At 55.1% G+C, this 15,484-nt stretch overlaps 3 protein-coding genes across 3 annotated transcripts in view; 1 reads left to right on the forward strand and 2 right to left on the reverse strand.

Moving 5' to 3' along the window:
• Window positions 1-752: 752 nt before the first annotated feature.
• LOC309580707 (coiled-coil domain-containing protein 183-like) lies at window positions 753-6,133 on the reverse strand (the record flags this gene model as incomplete). Its single annotated transcript, XM_082294877.1, has 14 exons — window positions 753-865; window positions 1,503-1,599; window positions 1,802-1,921; window positions 2,026-2,185; window positions 2,519-2,679; window positions 2,931-3,031; window positions 3,114-3,171; window positions 3,545-3,673; window positions 4,277-4,384; window positions 4,552-4,656; window positions 4,785-4,952; window positions 5,646-5,717; window positions 5,847-5,968; window positions 6,049-6,133. 14 exons carry the CDS (start codon window positions 6,131-6,133, stop codon window positions 753-755), a joined length of 1,599 nt encoding a protein of 532 aa, XP_082151003.1.
• A 536-nt stretch (window positions 6,134-6,669) lies between these two features.
• SBDS (SBDS ribosome maturation factor) lies at window positions 6,670-12,768 on the reverse strand. Its single transcript, XM_082294383.1, has 5 exons — window positions 12,598-12,768; window positions 11,783-11,912; window positions 10,342-10,542; window positions 9,619-9,783; window positions 6,670-8,987 (listed from the first exon to the last, which is right to left on the reverse strand). Exons 1-5 carry the CDS (start codon window positions 12,723-12,725, stop codon window positions 8,859-8,861), a joined length of 753 nt encoding a protein of 250 aa, XP_082150509.1. The 5' UTR covers window positions 12,726-12,768; the 3' UTR covers window positions 6,670-8,858.
• A 31-nt stretch (window positions 12,769-12,799) lies between these two features.
• The window catches only part of LOC309580654 (S-adenosyl-L-methionine-dependent tRNA 4-demethylwyosine synthase TYW1-like), an 87,756-nt gene continuing 85,071 nt past the window's right edge, over window positions 12,800-15,484 (forward strand). The window contains exons 1-4 of the mRNA XM_082294792.1: window positions 12,800-12,841; window positions 14,090-14,216; window positions 14,346-14,512; window positions 15,124-15,264. Of these exons, the coding sequence (XP_082150918.1) occupies window positions 14,378-14,512; window positions 15,124-15,264 (276 nt within the window). The 5' untranslated portion in view covers window positions 12,800-12,841; window positions 14,090-14,216; window positions 14,346-14,377. The remainder of the gene's footprint in view (window positions 12,842-14,089; window positions 14,217-14,345; window positions 14,513-15,123; window positions 15,265-15,484) is intronic.

The raw sequence follows: 15,484 nt of genomic DNA on the forward strand, positions 1-15,484 counted from the left end.
TCCCCTGTGGCAGGGCACGAGGCGCTCCTGCCCTGGGTGTCTGTCCAGGAGCACGGGCGCGGCCCCTCGGTGCCGGCGGTTCCTGGAGAAACAGCACCATCTATTTGCAGCACGAGAGGAGAGAGGACAAGGTGGCCTCCAGGGCTGGGGGGCTGTGCCCCTCAGCAGCGCTGGGGATCCCCCTCTGGAGCAGCAGGCTCACACCGCGACACTCCTGACCTCCAGAGCCTCCTGCAGCCCACAGGTGACACCTGGGGCTGGCTCCAAGATCAGGGCAGGAGTCGCAGGACCAGGGAGGGGGCTCTGCTCAGGTCTGGGTGTCTCTCTCCGAAGTGGGCTCTGCCTTTGCACTCCCATGCACGGACACGAGGACACCCACCCTGGGGTCCCCACAGGACTCGGCCCTTCCCCACATTTCCCCATCGCTGGCTCGGACAGGCTCCAGCCCCTGGGGCATCAGAGGTCCCAGGAAGGTGTTGGCCCCACAGCACCAAGGGGGAGAAATCCAGCCCGGCCCCAGCTTTGCTGCAACTGGGAGCTGTCCCCAACCCAGCCCATCCCACCTCCAAACCCAGCTCAGAACCCCTCAGGACGGACCCCAACGTGTTCTGAGTGACAGAAGTGACCTAGGACCACCCATTCCAGCCTTGCCACAGAACTGGGAGGAATGAAGAGGATCTGCTTTATTAAACCTGCTGAGAAAAGGGTTCAAGGGGGGTCCTGGGGCCCTCAAAGCTCACGTGGAGAAGCCACTACTTCTTCTTGCGACGTCTGGTGTTCATTCTGATCAGCTGCAGCCCCTGCTTCTTGATGTCCTCACGGCTGGGGATGTAGTCATGGTCTTCATCCTCAAAATCCAAGGTGTCTGGAGGGGAGAGTGGACAGGAGGGACTGGGGAGGGGCTGGGGGCCGCCTCTGCTGTGCCCAAGTCCCTGGGAGAGCTGGCACAGTTTGTGGGGCTTGTGGGATCCTCGAGAGTCCTCCTGGGCTTTTCCACCCCGGCATCCCAGGGCGACCTGCAGGACCTGGTGGTGCCATCACTGTGGCCCACCTCCAGTGCTGCTGGGGCTTCCTGTAAAGGTCTGGAGCTACAGTGTGGTGGGCACAGCTCCTGCTTTGCTAAAGAAAGCTGGTGAGCTGCCAACAGCTCTTTGCCTCCTCCAGGAGCGTCCACAGGCAGAGCCAAGCACTGACTATTCTTCACAACCAGGTGATTTTGAAGATGAGGGTCTCCCCTCTTGCCCCACAGCGTCTCTCCTTGTTCCTGCAGTGGCTTGGTGCCCACCACCCCACCACCTGCCTTCGTTCTCCCACATTCCTGCCTAAAGCCACCTCCCATGCTCAAAGCCTTGGAAACAGCCAAGGTCAGCCTCAGGACCCGGAGGCAGTTTGTGGGTTGGTGTCTGCTGGGCCAGTGGGAGACAGACAAAGACTCCCAAAACTCCCAGGGGGCAGGGGCTGGAGCAGTCACTGTGGGACATGTCCCCACCATGCTCTCCTACCATCTTCCATGGTGTCTTCATCCTCGAAGGAAATCTTCAAGTTCTGTGTTTCACCTGCAGTTCTTTTCTCCAGGAGGTTCCTGACCTTGGCAAAAGTCTGTGAAAGGTGCCCTGGGTTAAGTGCTGGAGGGCAGGTGGGTGTTACAACCTTGGGTACCCCTTGGGTGCCCAGGGCCCTCTGGGGCTGAGCTGCTTCATGGCCCTTCCCTGCGGCCTTGCTGAGGACGGATGGCTTGGGTGGCCATCTGTGAGGACCCTGAGCGTGCCCCCAAGGGCACAGAGGGCCGGAGCCGCTGTACCTCACTGCGTTCGTCAGTGCTGTCCTTGGGCCGGGCTGCCACCCTCTCCTTCAGGAACTGCATCTTCTGCTCACAGTGCTGCAGCTTCTCCTCCAGCCCCACCACCGCAACAGACTCATCCTGGGGGAGAAAGAGCCACCGTGGTGGGGACAGCGAGCCCCTGGTGGTGGCTGTGCTGGGTGTCCCCATGCTGCCCCGCCTGCCTGGCCCTGCTCCTGTGGTACCTGGTCAGGGATGAAGATGCCCTGCAGGTGGAGGAACAGGTTGTCAATGATGTTCTCAAACTCGATCAGGCGCTTCTGGTTCCTCAACATCTGGGCTCGCATCTGCTCCAGCCGGGCCTCTTCCTGCTTCAGGTTCTCGCTGAGCTCCTCTTCCCGCAGCCTGGAGCCAGTGGCACTCACATCACACAGCTGCAGAGGGGCGCAGGGACACCCCAAAGCTGCTCCAAACGCTGTTCAGGTTCCCCCCACCCCCAGCTGCAGCCCAGCTCCATGCTGCTGGCAGCACTTCCCGTGCCAGGCAAGGAGAAGGGGAGCTCTGGGACCCCAGGGGAAGCTTTGGGTGCTCTGCCAGCACCAGAGCCGGGAGCTCAGAGACCCTCCCAGCGCGGGAGGGGCGGGTGGCTGCAGAGGGACAGAGGTCAGGGTGCCTCCTGGGACATGTCCCCACAAGGGTGGTGGCCTGGTTGGCACAACTGTGTGAGGCCAGCAGCACCTGATGGTGCTGATGGGCTGGTTGAACTTCAGTTTAGCCTGCTTCAGCTCCAGCTCCTGCAGCGTCTTCTTCAGCACCTTCTTCCTCTCCCTGCACTCATCGATGTGCTGCTGCAGGCTCTCCAGGGACTTCTTCTGGGCCTGGATGCTGCTGGGGATGTCCTGGCCAGGGGAGACACAAGGACTGAGCCCGGGGTGCTCCTGCTGAGAGCAGGGCCTCGGCAAGGCTACAGCACCACGGAGCTCTGCAGCGTCCGGTCCTGCAGAGGGGCAGCTCCGTGCCTGCCTGCACAGAGGGGCTTTGAGGGGCTCCAGGGAGAGGAGAGCAGACAACCCCACAGTGAAACGGGGGGAGCAGAGGGGCCGCAGCTCCCCAGCGCCCCGGGTTGCACCAGGGCTGGTTTTGCCATTACCCAGAGGCAGGAGCACTGCAGGGCACTCTTCGCCTTCTCCATCTTGTCAGTCACAAAGGCCTCGCGCTCCCTCTTAGCCACGGCGGCCTCCGCCTCAGCACCTGGGGTGGCAGGGAAGGAGCGGGGCAGGATGCCCATGGCCGTGCCCACGTCCCCCCGCCCTGGCCCCTGCCAGGCACTCACCCACCACCGTTTCTGAGGAGCTCAGCTCGTGCTCTGCGGAGAGCATGGACACGGCTTGCTGCAAGGACACTCACGGTCACCCCGGGGCTCAGCGTTGCAGGCTGCCCCCTGCCCCGGCCTGCCTGCCCCACAGCCCATCCCTGCCCGCCCCACATCCCCTGCCCTGCCTGCCCCACATCCCATCCCTGCCTACCCCACACCCCCTGCCCTGCCTGTCCCACAGCCCCTGCCCTGCCTGCCCCACAGCCCTGCCCTGCCTGCCCCACACCCCATCCCTGCCTGCCCCACACCCCCAGCTCACCTGCCCCCTGCCCTGCCTGCCCCATACCCCCTGCCCTGCCTGCCCCAAACCCCCATCCCTGCCTGCCCCACACCCCCTGCCCTGCCTTCCCCACATCCCCATCCCTGCCTGCCCCACACCCCCAGCTCACCCGCCTCTGCTGCCTCTCGATCTCCTCCTGCTGCCGGAGGCTCTCGATTTGCATCCTCTGCTCAGCCAGGGACTGGTCCCTGAGCTGCTTCTCCACACGGACCTGGGGTCCTGCCTCGGCCATGAGTTTCTGGAGCATAACAGAGAAGGGAGAAGTTGCTGCCAGAGTCAGCTGGAGCTTTTTACAGATTGGTTATTAGGTTTAAGTATTGGTTTAGATTGAGATACGGAAGAAATCCTTCCCTGGGAGGGTGGGCAGGCCCTGGCACAGGGTGCCCAGAGCAGCTGGGGCTGCCCCTGGATCCCTGGCAGTGGCCAAGGCCAGGCTGGACATTGGGGCTTGGAGCAGCCTGGGACAGTGGGAGGTGTCCCTGCCCATGGCAGGGGGGTGGGATGGGATGGGCTTTGAGGTCCCTGCTAACCCAAACCATTCCATGAATCTATGATTTGAGCTATGGGATGGCCAGTGTTGGAAATGCCCCCACTCCATGCAAACAGGCTGTGAAGGAAGCTTGGCAAGGCCAGCTGGGTGTGGGACACGCTGCCTTTGCCATGGCTGGTGCTTCAGACGGGCTGTCACCAGCCTCAGGGGACAAGAGGGAGACCTGGGAGGACCTACGGAGGCCTCTGGGTGCTCAGCTCTGTCTTTTGCTCCTTGCTGAAGGCTCTCAGGCCCAGGTACGTGGTGCTGTCTGTGGGTGCTGGAGGGTGGGAAGGGCCCCAGTTATCTCACCCTGAGGACATCGTTGGCTTTGAGGTTGCTCCGGGCCGTGAGCTCATCGTGGTACATCACAGTCATCCCACACAGGAGGTCCAGGTACTGAGGCAGGTACACCAGCTCCTGCACACAGGAGCCACCACAGGTCACCCTCCGAGCCCTGGGGTCCCCATGCTGTGACAGGGCATGGAGGGGACCAGCAGGGCGTCCCCCGGGACACAGCCCCTCGGGCACCTCGTGCCTTTGCAGGGGGAGCAGGTGAGACAATGGCATGGTGAGGAGGAGCTCACCCTCCTCAGGTTTTCCTGCAGCTTCAGGTACAGGTTGGTCACGATCTGTCCACTGTGAATTTTCATGATCATCTTCTCGATGTCATTGCCCAGCTGGCGAATGGTCTGGGGCAGACACGGGGGGAGAGACACGAAGTGACTCCGTGTGCCATGCCCAGTGCCCAGCTGGGGGTGCAGGGGCTGGATTAAAGCCCCCCGTGGGTGTTGGCACACCAGGAAGGGCTCCTGGGTACCTGCAGCTGTGGCTCTTGCCACTTGGGATCCGTCTCGGCATCCTGCAGCTCCTGCAGGTGCCTCTGGCGCTCGTCCCTGGCTTGGCTCCACTGCTTCAGCTGGTGCAGCAGCATGTCACACACCTTCACCTGGTCATGGATTTTGGCCTCCATCTTCTTTTGGACCGCCTGGATGGGCATGAGAGCATTTCCCAGGCTGGATGCTGCAGGAGAAGGGGGTGCTGCCTGGAAAACTCCCCCCAGGGTAGAGCTGGGGACACTGGGGCGCTGCTCCAGGATGTTGTCACTGGTTTGACAGGATGGGATCTGGGAGAGCTTTGCTCTGGGGGCTGGCTGGGGTGAGGCAGAGGTGGGCAACTGCTGATGGCAGGGCTGGGCATAACACAGACCAGGACTGGGGATCAATAAATCAATCAGGGCCCAGATGGGGATATTGTCAGAGAGCAGCGGCACCACTCTGTCCCTGCAAGAGGCCCCTGGGCAAAGGCAGCTCTGTGGGGACAGCTCCTCAGTCTCCACGGGTTTATAAACAGGGCACAACCTTGGGACAGGCAGTGAAGGGCAGGGACAGCCTCTCTCTGCCAGGGATGCAACTGGACCCTGCAGGAACCTGGGCAGTGCCAGGGACACACAGGGTGGCACAGCCAGGAGATCTGCTGGGACAAAGGGTCTGCATGGATGGGTCCCATGGTGGAAAGGGACCCACAGGACCAGACGTGAACACCCTGTGTCTCTCCACAGCAGCCCCATGGGGCTGTCCTGGTGCTGGCACCATGTCCCTCTGCCATGCACTGTTCCTCCCAGTGTCCCCAGAGCCCCAGCCCCCTGCGAGAAGCCCCTGCCCCCAGCCCCTGCCATTACCTCCACGCTCTGAGTGGCTGGAATGAGCTCCTGACCCTCTCCAAAAGCATCCTTAATGGGGAGTTTGTTGTACTGTGGGCAGGGGAGGGACAAGGAAAGGGTCACTGTCAGCCTGGCAATGACACAGCCTTTTGCTGGCCCGTGCTCCCAGCTCCTGGGGAAGCACCAGGCAGGGATGCAGCAGGAGGGACCTGCTGGTACCTTCAGGACAAAATCCAGGATACTGGAATCCTCCTGCAAGGTCGCCTGCAGGCTGGGGAGCAGCTCCCTGTTCTGCCGGAGCTTCTCCTCGCAGGACTGAGCGAAAATCTTGCCGCCTTGCTCTGGGGGACATCAGGGAGCCCATGGCACCGCGGGACGAGGGGGCCGTGCCCGCCCTGCCCCGAGCAGCCCGAGGCCGCACCTTGCAGGGCCACAAGGACACGCAGCTCCTGGCTGCGCTGGCTCAGGTCGGCCTTGGGGCCCTGCGTGCTGCCGGGGGCCTCCATCCCTTGGCCACTGTTGGCAGCCCCCTGCAGGACAGACGCCGAGGCCCTGCTGCCCCGCAGAGGTGTTGGGACCAGAGGGTTCCAGGCGGAACTGTCACCGTGGCACTGCCAACCGCCACACAGCTCCTGCTCAGCCACCGCCCAGCCCCCTCCTCGACGCTTCTGCAGGGAACAGCTTCATTAATAACTGATTAACGAGCTCTTGGAGGGGGGCAGAGAAGCATTCCAGTTTTGTCTTCCATCGCCGTGGCAGTGGCAGCTGTCAGGGACCATTCTGAGCCCCACCAGGAACAGGAGGACAATCTCAGGGAAAACACATGTGCATGTGCACCCAAACACAGCAGCTGTGCTCTCCTGGAAGCCGCCACCTTATTTGAATGCCCACCTATTTGGAAATTCCAGTTAATTAGCCATGAAGTGGTTGTGCAGGGCGTTACACTCTCGTTGGAATGGGCAAACACAAGCCAGTTACCAATCCTGAGCTTTATTCTGATGCTCACCGTACATTCTTGCTGAACTACAAACATGACAAGAAATGCCAGCATGTACATTTATTTGTCCATAAATAAACCCAAGCTTCCTCTACCAGAGAAAATCCTTAATGTTTGGATTTGCAGAAAAGCCTTTACAAAGAAATTGCCTTCCTAGCACCAAGCTCATCAATCAGCTTAGCGTCAGGTTCTGTAACTCCAGATCTTTAACCTGCTGCCATCCCGTTGTGCTTAAGGTGTTAAACACAGCAAATCAAGAAATTAAAGAATTGTGAAATCAGGTATTAGTGACACAGCATCCTCTGGGGCTCTTGCTCAGCGTCTCATCTGCATATAGATGAATTGCATGTTAGCACTAATTGCCAGTGACGAGTTAAATATCTGCATGATCATCCTCAGTGCTTCCCAAGGCGTGCCTGGAGAGAGGAGCACGTGGAGGCAGCAGCCCAGGGTGGTGCCCGTGCACACACAGAGCTCTCCACACTGAGCCATGTCCGCATGGCAGCTCCACTCATTACACCCCTGCATTTCCTAGGCAGCATTTCAACCCTCAGGAACAAACAAAAGCATTTTTAAATAGCCAGTGGCTCAAGAATCTCAGTTTCACCTGCCCTCAGCAAAACTCAGGCTCTAGAGAGGCAGATCCTCCCAAAATACTGCTGAAGGAATTGATCCTGGCCTTGCACAAGTGCACACAAATTGGCTGCTGCAGAAATCCACTCCCAAGGGGCAGCCTTGGACTGAGGATCCAGCCCTGCAGCCACCTCACATGCCAAACCTCCCCTCCTCCAGCTGATTGCTACACTCCCTGACGAAATTCCAGAAAATTCACAGTGAGACAAAGGCACAGAGGAAAGGTCAGGACTACAAACCCAGCTCGGTTTAATTGTCACATGAGGGGGGAGTCTCTGGAAGGCAACAGCAACCAAAGAGCACTGCGCTCACCTGGGACAGATCTCATCCCTGGCTGGCCCATAGCTCCTCACCTGCTGCCTGCTATCTGCATGGAAACAGGAATGTCATATTAAAGGCTCCTCAAACTCCTGCTGATTTAGTTTTTAGTCACTGAACCAGATCTGCTTTGCCTGGTGCTTTGTATTTTTAGTATCTCCTTCCCCCGTTCTTGTCCTCTCTTCCCCTTTTCTTTGAAATACCCTGGTTCAACTTCAAATCATTTGTTTTACACAGCTGCAGCAAGATTTAACAGAATTAGCAAGAACTATATCCCATGCCTCAGGAACTGGCTGGAAATTCTGTGCATGGATTAGAGAGCAGCAAAAAAAGGACAGAGGATAAAGGACAGCTGCCAGAATTGTTCTGGTGCACTAAAAAGCGAAGGGGCACACACGCACAATTCCTGCTGGGCATTGCTGTCCAACAAAAGCCTGTCTGGCTCCATGGCCAGAGGCCACCACTGCCTGTTTGAGATTCATTTTATCATGTGAAAGCAGCAGCTCCCAAGCACAGGCTACTCCCTCAGCTTACAAAAGCATTGCCACAGTCAGGGATATCTCCCCTACTATTAACAAAAATAAGTTTCTTATTTCTTTCTGTATCTATAATATATAAATAGATGATAATTTGCTTTTATTAATGTAGCTAAATATATTCTACAAATAAGTTATTTGGAGAACATCATCTCTAAGTCAGCAAGTGCTGTTATAGCCAGTGAAGGAATTCCTTATAAATGGTCCTTTGAAGTACTTTAATTATCAAGCAGCCAATTACGGAAGCCTAAGTCAGTTTTCATGCTGCCAAGAGACTGATTTTCAGACACGATCCACGCTTTGCATCTGTTCAGAAGTGAAAATGCAGCTCTCTTAAGGTCCCTCTCCTCACACACAAAGCCACTGCCCAGTGACCAGTGCAGTCTCCCACTCAACACTGACAACCTGAAGGTACAAACAATTGGCACCAAATCACTCAAACACTCTTCAACAGCAACCCTGGAACTAAAGCAAAGCCAGAGTAACCTCCTACCACACCCTAACTCAGTCCTTATTAGTGCAACTCTGACACAAAATCTTCTTACAGGCAAAGACATCTGTAAACCAAGCAAGTGTAAAATGATAAAAAAACCCAACCCACACTGCACGGAAAAATCCCAAAGGATTAGTGTCAGAAAATATTTGGCAGCAAGAGATTGGAAAAAACCATGAAGGCCTAACAGAAGAGTGGCTACACCAGTCACTGTGGCAAGGTTGTCGAAGCAGATCTGCTGCAGGAAGGTTTTGTTATTCAAGCTTTTCATCCCCTTCCTCCACATCCTTCAGACTGAGCACTTCCAGGGATCCTTTCCCTTTTGTCTCACTGCGGATCAGCTCGTCGATCTCCCTGAAGCAGCCTGGGTCAATAAGGCACACCTGGAATGTTCCACATTTCATCAGTCAGCCAAGAATGCTCGAATTTCACCAGCCCCTACCCAAGGCCTAACATCCACTGCTGTTAAAACAACTCTGGTTAGTTATGAGAAGGACTCTGCAGAACTGACAGGCACTATCTGGCAGCAACCCTTCCACAGAAGCCCTACAGTTCCAGTTCCCCATGCTGGACATGGCTTTTGCCAGCTGGGATTGCTGGATTCTAATCTGTTCTCATGAAGATTTTAATACCAATTTTTGCTTTACCACACACTGATTTTTAAAGAAAAATAATTAACCACTCTCAAAATCCAGACCCAAGCCACCAAATTAATAACAGTAACATTTCACATATGAGAGAAACTTATCAGTGTTGCAGGATCATCACTGCTAAGAGGAATTGCACTGTGCACTCCACACCTTGGAGCAGCAGGCTCTGGATGCCAAAGGCTGCTTCCAGCTCACATTACCTGAACTGTGTGAAATTAAAAAATTCCAACTGCAGCTCTGATTCAGGATCTCTGGTAAACCTGCAGTTTATCTTAACAACTTCTATCTACGAATTCATCTCCTAGTAAAACACACAGGTGTAGCTCAAACCAAACCTGAAACCCAGGGACTGCTTTTTGCTTACAATTTCCAGCTGTTCCTGGAAGTCTTCACTCTCAATAACTTTAATCAGTGGCTTGAGTTTCTCTTTCAGCTTCTTGCCCTCCTTTGCTGGCAGGATAAACCTCAGCCTCATGTGAGCACGTTCAATCTGCATGGTCTCCTTCAGCTGCCTGATCACTTCCAGGGCCTGTTGGACAAGAAAAAGAGCACTTACACACCTGCTCAAAAACCAGCACCCAGATCCAAATCCCGAACCTTTTCCCCAGCTTCAGAGCCATCTCTCAGTGCTGGTCACTGCCACTCTGTGGCAGGGAGGCTGCTATCATGCTCTTTTGACAGATTAACAAGAAAAGACAGAGTTCTTGTTTGTGATCACTTTGAACACTTAAAAACTGTCTGAAATAACGTTAAATAGTTATACTGCAAAACATCACAAACCCACGTGGCTCAGATGCAAGCCTGATACACCACCTCAATTAGCATAAGTACTAAACCTTTTCTTTCTGTCCTAGCTGTATCACTGTTGGATTTTTTTATTTCTTTCTCCCTTCCCTGAATTCTTAGCAAACAAATTGCCTGAGTTTCAGGAGCTGCTTCTCTCAGGCACTCAGCTGCCAGATGGCTGAGTAATCCCTCTGCGGGCCTCAGATCCCGGGGCTTTGCTGATCCCTCTGTGACTGAGACCTGAGCAATTCCCCTGGGTGACACCACCTGGGAGCAGGAGCTGATCCTGCAGGAAACTCACCTGCTGCTTCGTGCTCTTGGTGGGTTTGACCGAGTAGTGGATGTCCTTCATGGCCCTTTCGATGAGGATCACTGTGTAGGGCCGCTTTGTCTCGGGGTTCACGCACTTGTCAGCCACGATGGTGGCGATGTCCCTGAACATCTGCTCCAGCTGCGTGTGCCGTTCCTTGTCTGACACCTGCAGCTCCCCTTTGGATAAAATCTGTAAAATAAAGAAATCACTTAATGAACATCATGGGTTTGAAGAGTGAAAAGTCCAGTAACTTTGTTAAATTTGATACCTGCTTGAAAGGTTTGGTTAGACATGAAGTGCAGCAAACAATAACCGAATTAATAATGTGAATCATTACAACAGACAGCACTGGAAAGACTTCAAACAAAAAAGCTCACCACAGAAACACTAAATTGCAGCAAGAGAAGCACAGATTTCACAGAATCACAGAATCTCCTGAGCTGGAAGGGACCCCCAGGGATCACCCAGCCCAGCCCCTGGCCCTGCACAGACACCCCAACAGCCCCACCCTGGGCATCCCTGGCAGCGCTGTCCAAACGCTCCTGGAGCTCTGGCAGCCTCGGGACCGTGCCCATTCCCTGGGGAGCCTGGGCAGTGCCCAGCAGCCTCTGAGGGAAGAACCTTTCCCTGATCTCCAGCCTGACCCTCCCTGACACAGCCCCAGTCCCCTGGGTCCTGTCCCTGTCACAGGGAGCAGAGATTGGAGCCATCTCTCGGGAGGAGCTGCAGCCCCTGATGAGGTCTGATCTCAGTCTCCTCAGGCTGAACGGACCAAGTGCCCTCAGCTGCTCCTCGTGTGGGCCCTCCAGGCCCTTTGCCTTCTTCATAGCTTTCTTTGGACTCTGACAGCTTTAGGTCTTTCTTATATTGAGGCACCCAAAACTGCCCCAGCACTGGAGGGGAGGCTGCCCCAGCCCAGAGCAGAGCAGGACAATCCCCTCCCTGGCCCAGCTGGTGATGCTGGGCCTGGTGCCCCCAGGACAGGGATGTCCCTCCTGGCTGCCAGGACACTGCTGACTCAAGAGATTTACTGAAATCTCATCACCCACAACAAGTCCACAGTTCGTATCCCACCAATAAGGACTAAGAAATTAGATCTGTTATTAACACTTAAGTGAGCTCTCCAAAGTAATCAACTGTCCCCTTCCTTTCTCTGCATCCTTAAAAACTTACCTTACGTGAGGAACTCTTCAGTGCTGGCTGTGTCCAGAGACATCAGTACATGCAAGTTGTGTCTTAGGCAGAATTCTTTTCAGTCACATGCATATGCCATATTTAAAACTATAAAACAGAGCTACTGCTCCTTTTTACCCATTTCTTAACAAACAACCCTTTCACCTATAGCAGCATCCTACAAACATCCTTCACTACAAAGCGACCTAACTAAACCTTCTCACATCTTTTACAAAGCAAAGTGTGTGAAACCTACCATCTTACAGATTTCTGTTTGGTCATCTGTCCCAAATGCTTGAACCAGATCTTCCTTCTTTGCCACCTGGCCTTTGGAGACATTGACAAACACTGTGTGTGTCTGCAGGACCTCGTCGAGATCTTTCTCCCTAGAGATTGAGACAAGCGTAGAAAACTTAGAATAATGGTTTGGTTGGAAGGACCTTGAAGCCCATCCAGTGCCACCCCTGCCAGGGGCAGGGACACCTCCCACTGTCCCAGGCTGCTCTAAGCTCCAATGTCCAGCCTGGCCTTGGGCACTGCCAAGGATCCAGGGGCAGCCCCAGCTGCTCTGGGCACCCTGTGCCAGGGCCTGCCCACGCCAGGGAACAATTCCTTCCCAATATCCCATCTATCCCCGTCCTCTGGCAGTTTGAAACCACCACTCCTTGTCCTGTCCCTCAATCCCTTGTCCAAAGCCCCTCTCCAGCAAAGCAGCAATGCCAGGAGCACTGCTGTGTTCAGCGAGGACAAGCAGCTCCCGCTGCCCGGGCTGAATCAGCACAGCTGGAACCTTCCACCGCCGAGGTGCCCTGCGCAGGCACGGCCCGGGTGCTGCCGTTGTCGGCCCCGCGCCTCCTCCCGCGGCCAGATCCGGGCACCGCGCACCATCCCCGGCCCCACCGCCGAGTCCCGCACGGTCAGTGCCGACCCCGCACACCACACCGGCCCTTCCCTGTCCCCACACGGGGGTCCCTGGATACGGCCCCCTCACACGCGGATCTCCACACGGGCCCTTCCGCGGGCCCCACGCCGGGCCCGAGCCGCCTCCCCGCCGGCTCCCCGGGCACTCACGCTCCGCTGCGCCAGCCCATGACCTTGTTGCGGTAACAGGCGATCTCGAAGCGCTTCCCGGCGCGCCGTGCCCGCACCACGGCCACGTTGGTGAGGCGGATCTGGTTGGTGGGGGTGAAGATGGACATGGCGGCGGCCGCCCGCTCCGCCCCCGGCCCGGCAGTGAACGGCGGCCGCTCCGCGGCGGGCGGAAGGGGCGGGAGCGGCGCATGGCGGCGTGAGGGGAGCGCCGGGCGGTGGCGCGGTCAGTGCCGGGCGGGGGAGCCGGCCGGGGCCGGGGGGATGGCTGTGGGTGAGAGAGAGAACCGGGGTGGGGGGAACAGAATAACCGTGTCTGTGGGGTAAGAGCTGTAGTAACTGTGTGCGTGGCGGTAATAACCGTGAGGGGGGTACAATAACCGCGTTTGTGGGCTAATAACCGTGGGTATGGGCTAATAACCGTGAAGGGAGGGTATAATAACCGTGGGGGGGGGGGTTTAACTGTGAGAGGGTGCTGTGGAGGGAGATGAGGGTAACGACCAGGGGTGTATTTATTAACCATGAGGGGTATTGGGGTGTAGTAACTCGGAGGGAGGAAGGGAGTGTTTAATAATTGTGAGGGGGGTGGGATAATAACCGTGAGGGGTCTTTGGGGGAGAGAGGGGCATTAACCGTGAGAGGAGGAAGAACCACGAGGGTGGGGGGGGGGGGGGTGTGTGTTTGTGGGGGTGATAACCACAAGGGAGGGTGTGCAGTTGTGTACGGGGATAATAGTGAGTGTATGTGTGTGTGTTTTGGAGCTAAAATGCTCTTGAATATATATAGCATCTACCGCATTTGAGGAAATTGTGTAGAGGTGAAGGGAATCCCTATAACCGGTGTGGGCAAAACTGGGAACACTGGGCAAGTGCTCTTGGCTCTTCTCTTTTGTGAGTCTCAGTGTTGCTGCTGGAGGGGTGAAGGGCATCCCCTTAAGCCTTTGATCTGGTACCCTGAGTAACAGCCAGCACGAGTTTCCAGCCTCCTGGAAATACTTGGATTCTGTGCTCTCGACTGATATCTGCAAAAACAAGATCCAAGCTGCAGATGACAGTAGGAGGGTGTCAGCTGTGTTCCTCAGTCAATAACTATCACAAACCAGCCTTTTTGGAGTGCCTGAATATTCCATATGAAATAGATATTCCCAGACACCACGCAGGTGCACTCCTGGCTGTACCCTGGCATTCTGTGCCCTGAATGTTCTGAACCAACCTGAAACGTCTCAGTTGCTCCAAATCAAACTTCACTTGCATCATGGAATTCTGTGAAAGTGTTTCCAATTGAATCCATGTTTCAGTCTGCCCTTGAAACTCTGTTTGTAATCAGTGTGACATCTAAGCAGGGGTTGTGTTCAGCAGAAAGTTCTGTGCAGGTGATTTCCCCCTTGGACAGAGAGCTGCATTTGTTGGATTTGAGTAAAGCTAGAGGCCAGTACGATCCAGTGGATGTTTCACAAGGACTTTTTTCCTTTCAGGCACTTGGACTGCACAAGTATTTTCTGATTTCCCTTGTAACAGAGCTGCCCTATCAAGGAAAAACCCAGAGTTTCCCTCTGAGGGTATGGAATGTTAGCGTGGAGCTCAGCTGACACACCTGAACAGGTGAAGTCTTCTTGATTCAACTTTAATGTGTTGTCTTTAGCCAAAAGCTGTTTTCTGCAAAGCCTGGGCAATAGCTGATGACGTGAGGCTATGGGTACTGTGTGATTATTTTGTGTATTCACACTGTAGGAATCTGCGACATTCCAGATTTAGATGTCTCGATGGATACGTGGAGCTACTTCCATACTTGCCTGGTGTCCATATGGCTGCACAGATTTTACATCTATTCTGCTGTTGCTTTTGGGATCAGCCTTTGGATTGTTGTTCAGTTCACCACCACCAGAACCAAAAGGAAGGTAACTGAGCCTGTCAGCGCTTTTCTCTGAGAAGACCCCAAAAACCTGGGTAGAAGTGAGTAGTTACTGGGTAAAGGCACCGAGGGTGCTGCAAATCCCAAGTGCAGTTTAGGTATCTGGTTATGCTCCTCAGCCTGGATTGTTTGTGTCTGTGGGTCACTAAATGCCCTCATTGCTCTGACGTTGGGGCAGAGCTCAGCAGGACACTCCTCACACTGGGAGAATGTGTCCCCCTGGGTTGCTCTGTCACTCCAGATAAGCCCCTCTGCTTGTGCCCTGTGTTTGCACCTTCCCGTTTTCATGATGCTGACAGGTTTGGGCTGGTTTTAGGATGGAGGGGATTAGGCCATTCAGGACTTGAAAACCTCCTTGTGCAGGTGGGTGAAGACCTGCTGCAGGAGTTGGGAGGTTCAGCTGCATCCTGGTATCTCCCAGACAAGTGTGTGTCTCCTGGGCTAGGTCAGGAAAACAGGTCCTGGTGTACTTGGGTGTGAGAGGAACCAAAACGCTTTGACTGTTGCTGAGAGTGGCTCCAGGATTTGAATTGTAAATGCTCTTGGTTTGAAATCCCTTGGAAAAGGGACTGATGTGACACAGCTCTTGTTTCATAGGGTGAGAAATCCCACGGGAATCCCGCTTCCTCCGAGGGAACAGCAGGCAAACTGGGGAATGGATGTGCCCTTCCTCAGCCACAGGAGGTCCATGTTGCTGGAGTGAAGATTTTCTATGGCTCTCAGACTGGCACAGCAAAGGTATCTGTACTTTTATTGCACATCTGTGGAATTGCTTTGAAATGCTGTTGCGATCCAAGAACGTTGCTTGCCTTAGAACACTGCCCTGGCTGCAGATCTGGGGGTTCATCAGCACATTCATTAGCTTGTTACAATCATTGCCCAACATGCAAGACAATTGAAAATTTAATAAAAATAACAGTTTTTCTCCTCCCTTTAAGCAAGGCATGCAGTAGAGATT

This window comes from Coloeus monedula, assembly GCF_965178545.1.
Source record: "Coloeus monedula genome assembly, chromosome: 20".
Taxonomy (NCBI): Eukaryota; Metazoa; Chordata; class Aves; order Passeriformes; family Corvidae; genus Coloeus; species Coloeus monedula.

Coding starts and splice junctions, on each gene's coding strand:
- SBDS (XM_082294383.1), bottom strand. CDS start 12,725: ATGTCCATCTTCACCCCCACCAACCAGATCCGCCTCACCAACGTGGCC. Junction 11,913..12,597: donor ATGGGCTGGCGCAGCGGAGC/GTGAGTGCCCGG, acceptor CTCAATCTCTAG/GGAGAAAGATCTCGACGAGG. Junction 9,784..10,341: donor CCAAGAGCACGAAGCAGCAG/GTGAGTTTCCTG, acceptor CTTGTCCAACAG/GCCCTGGAAGTGATCAGGCA.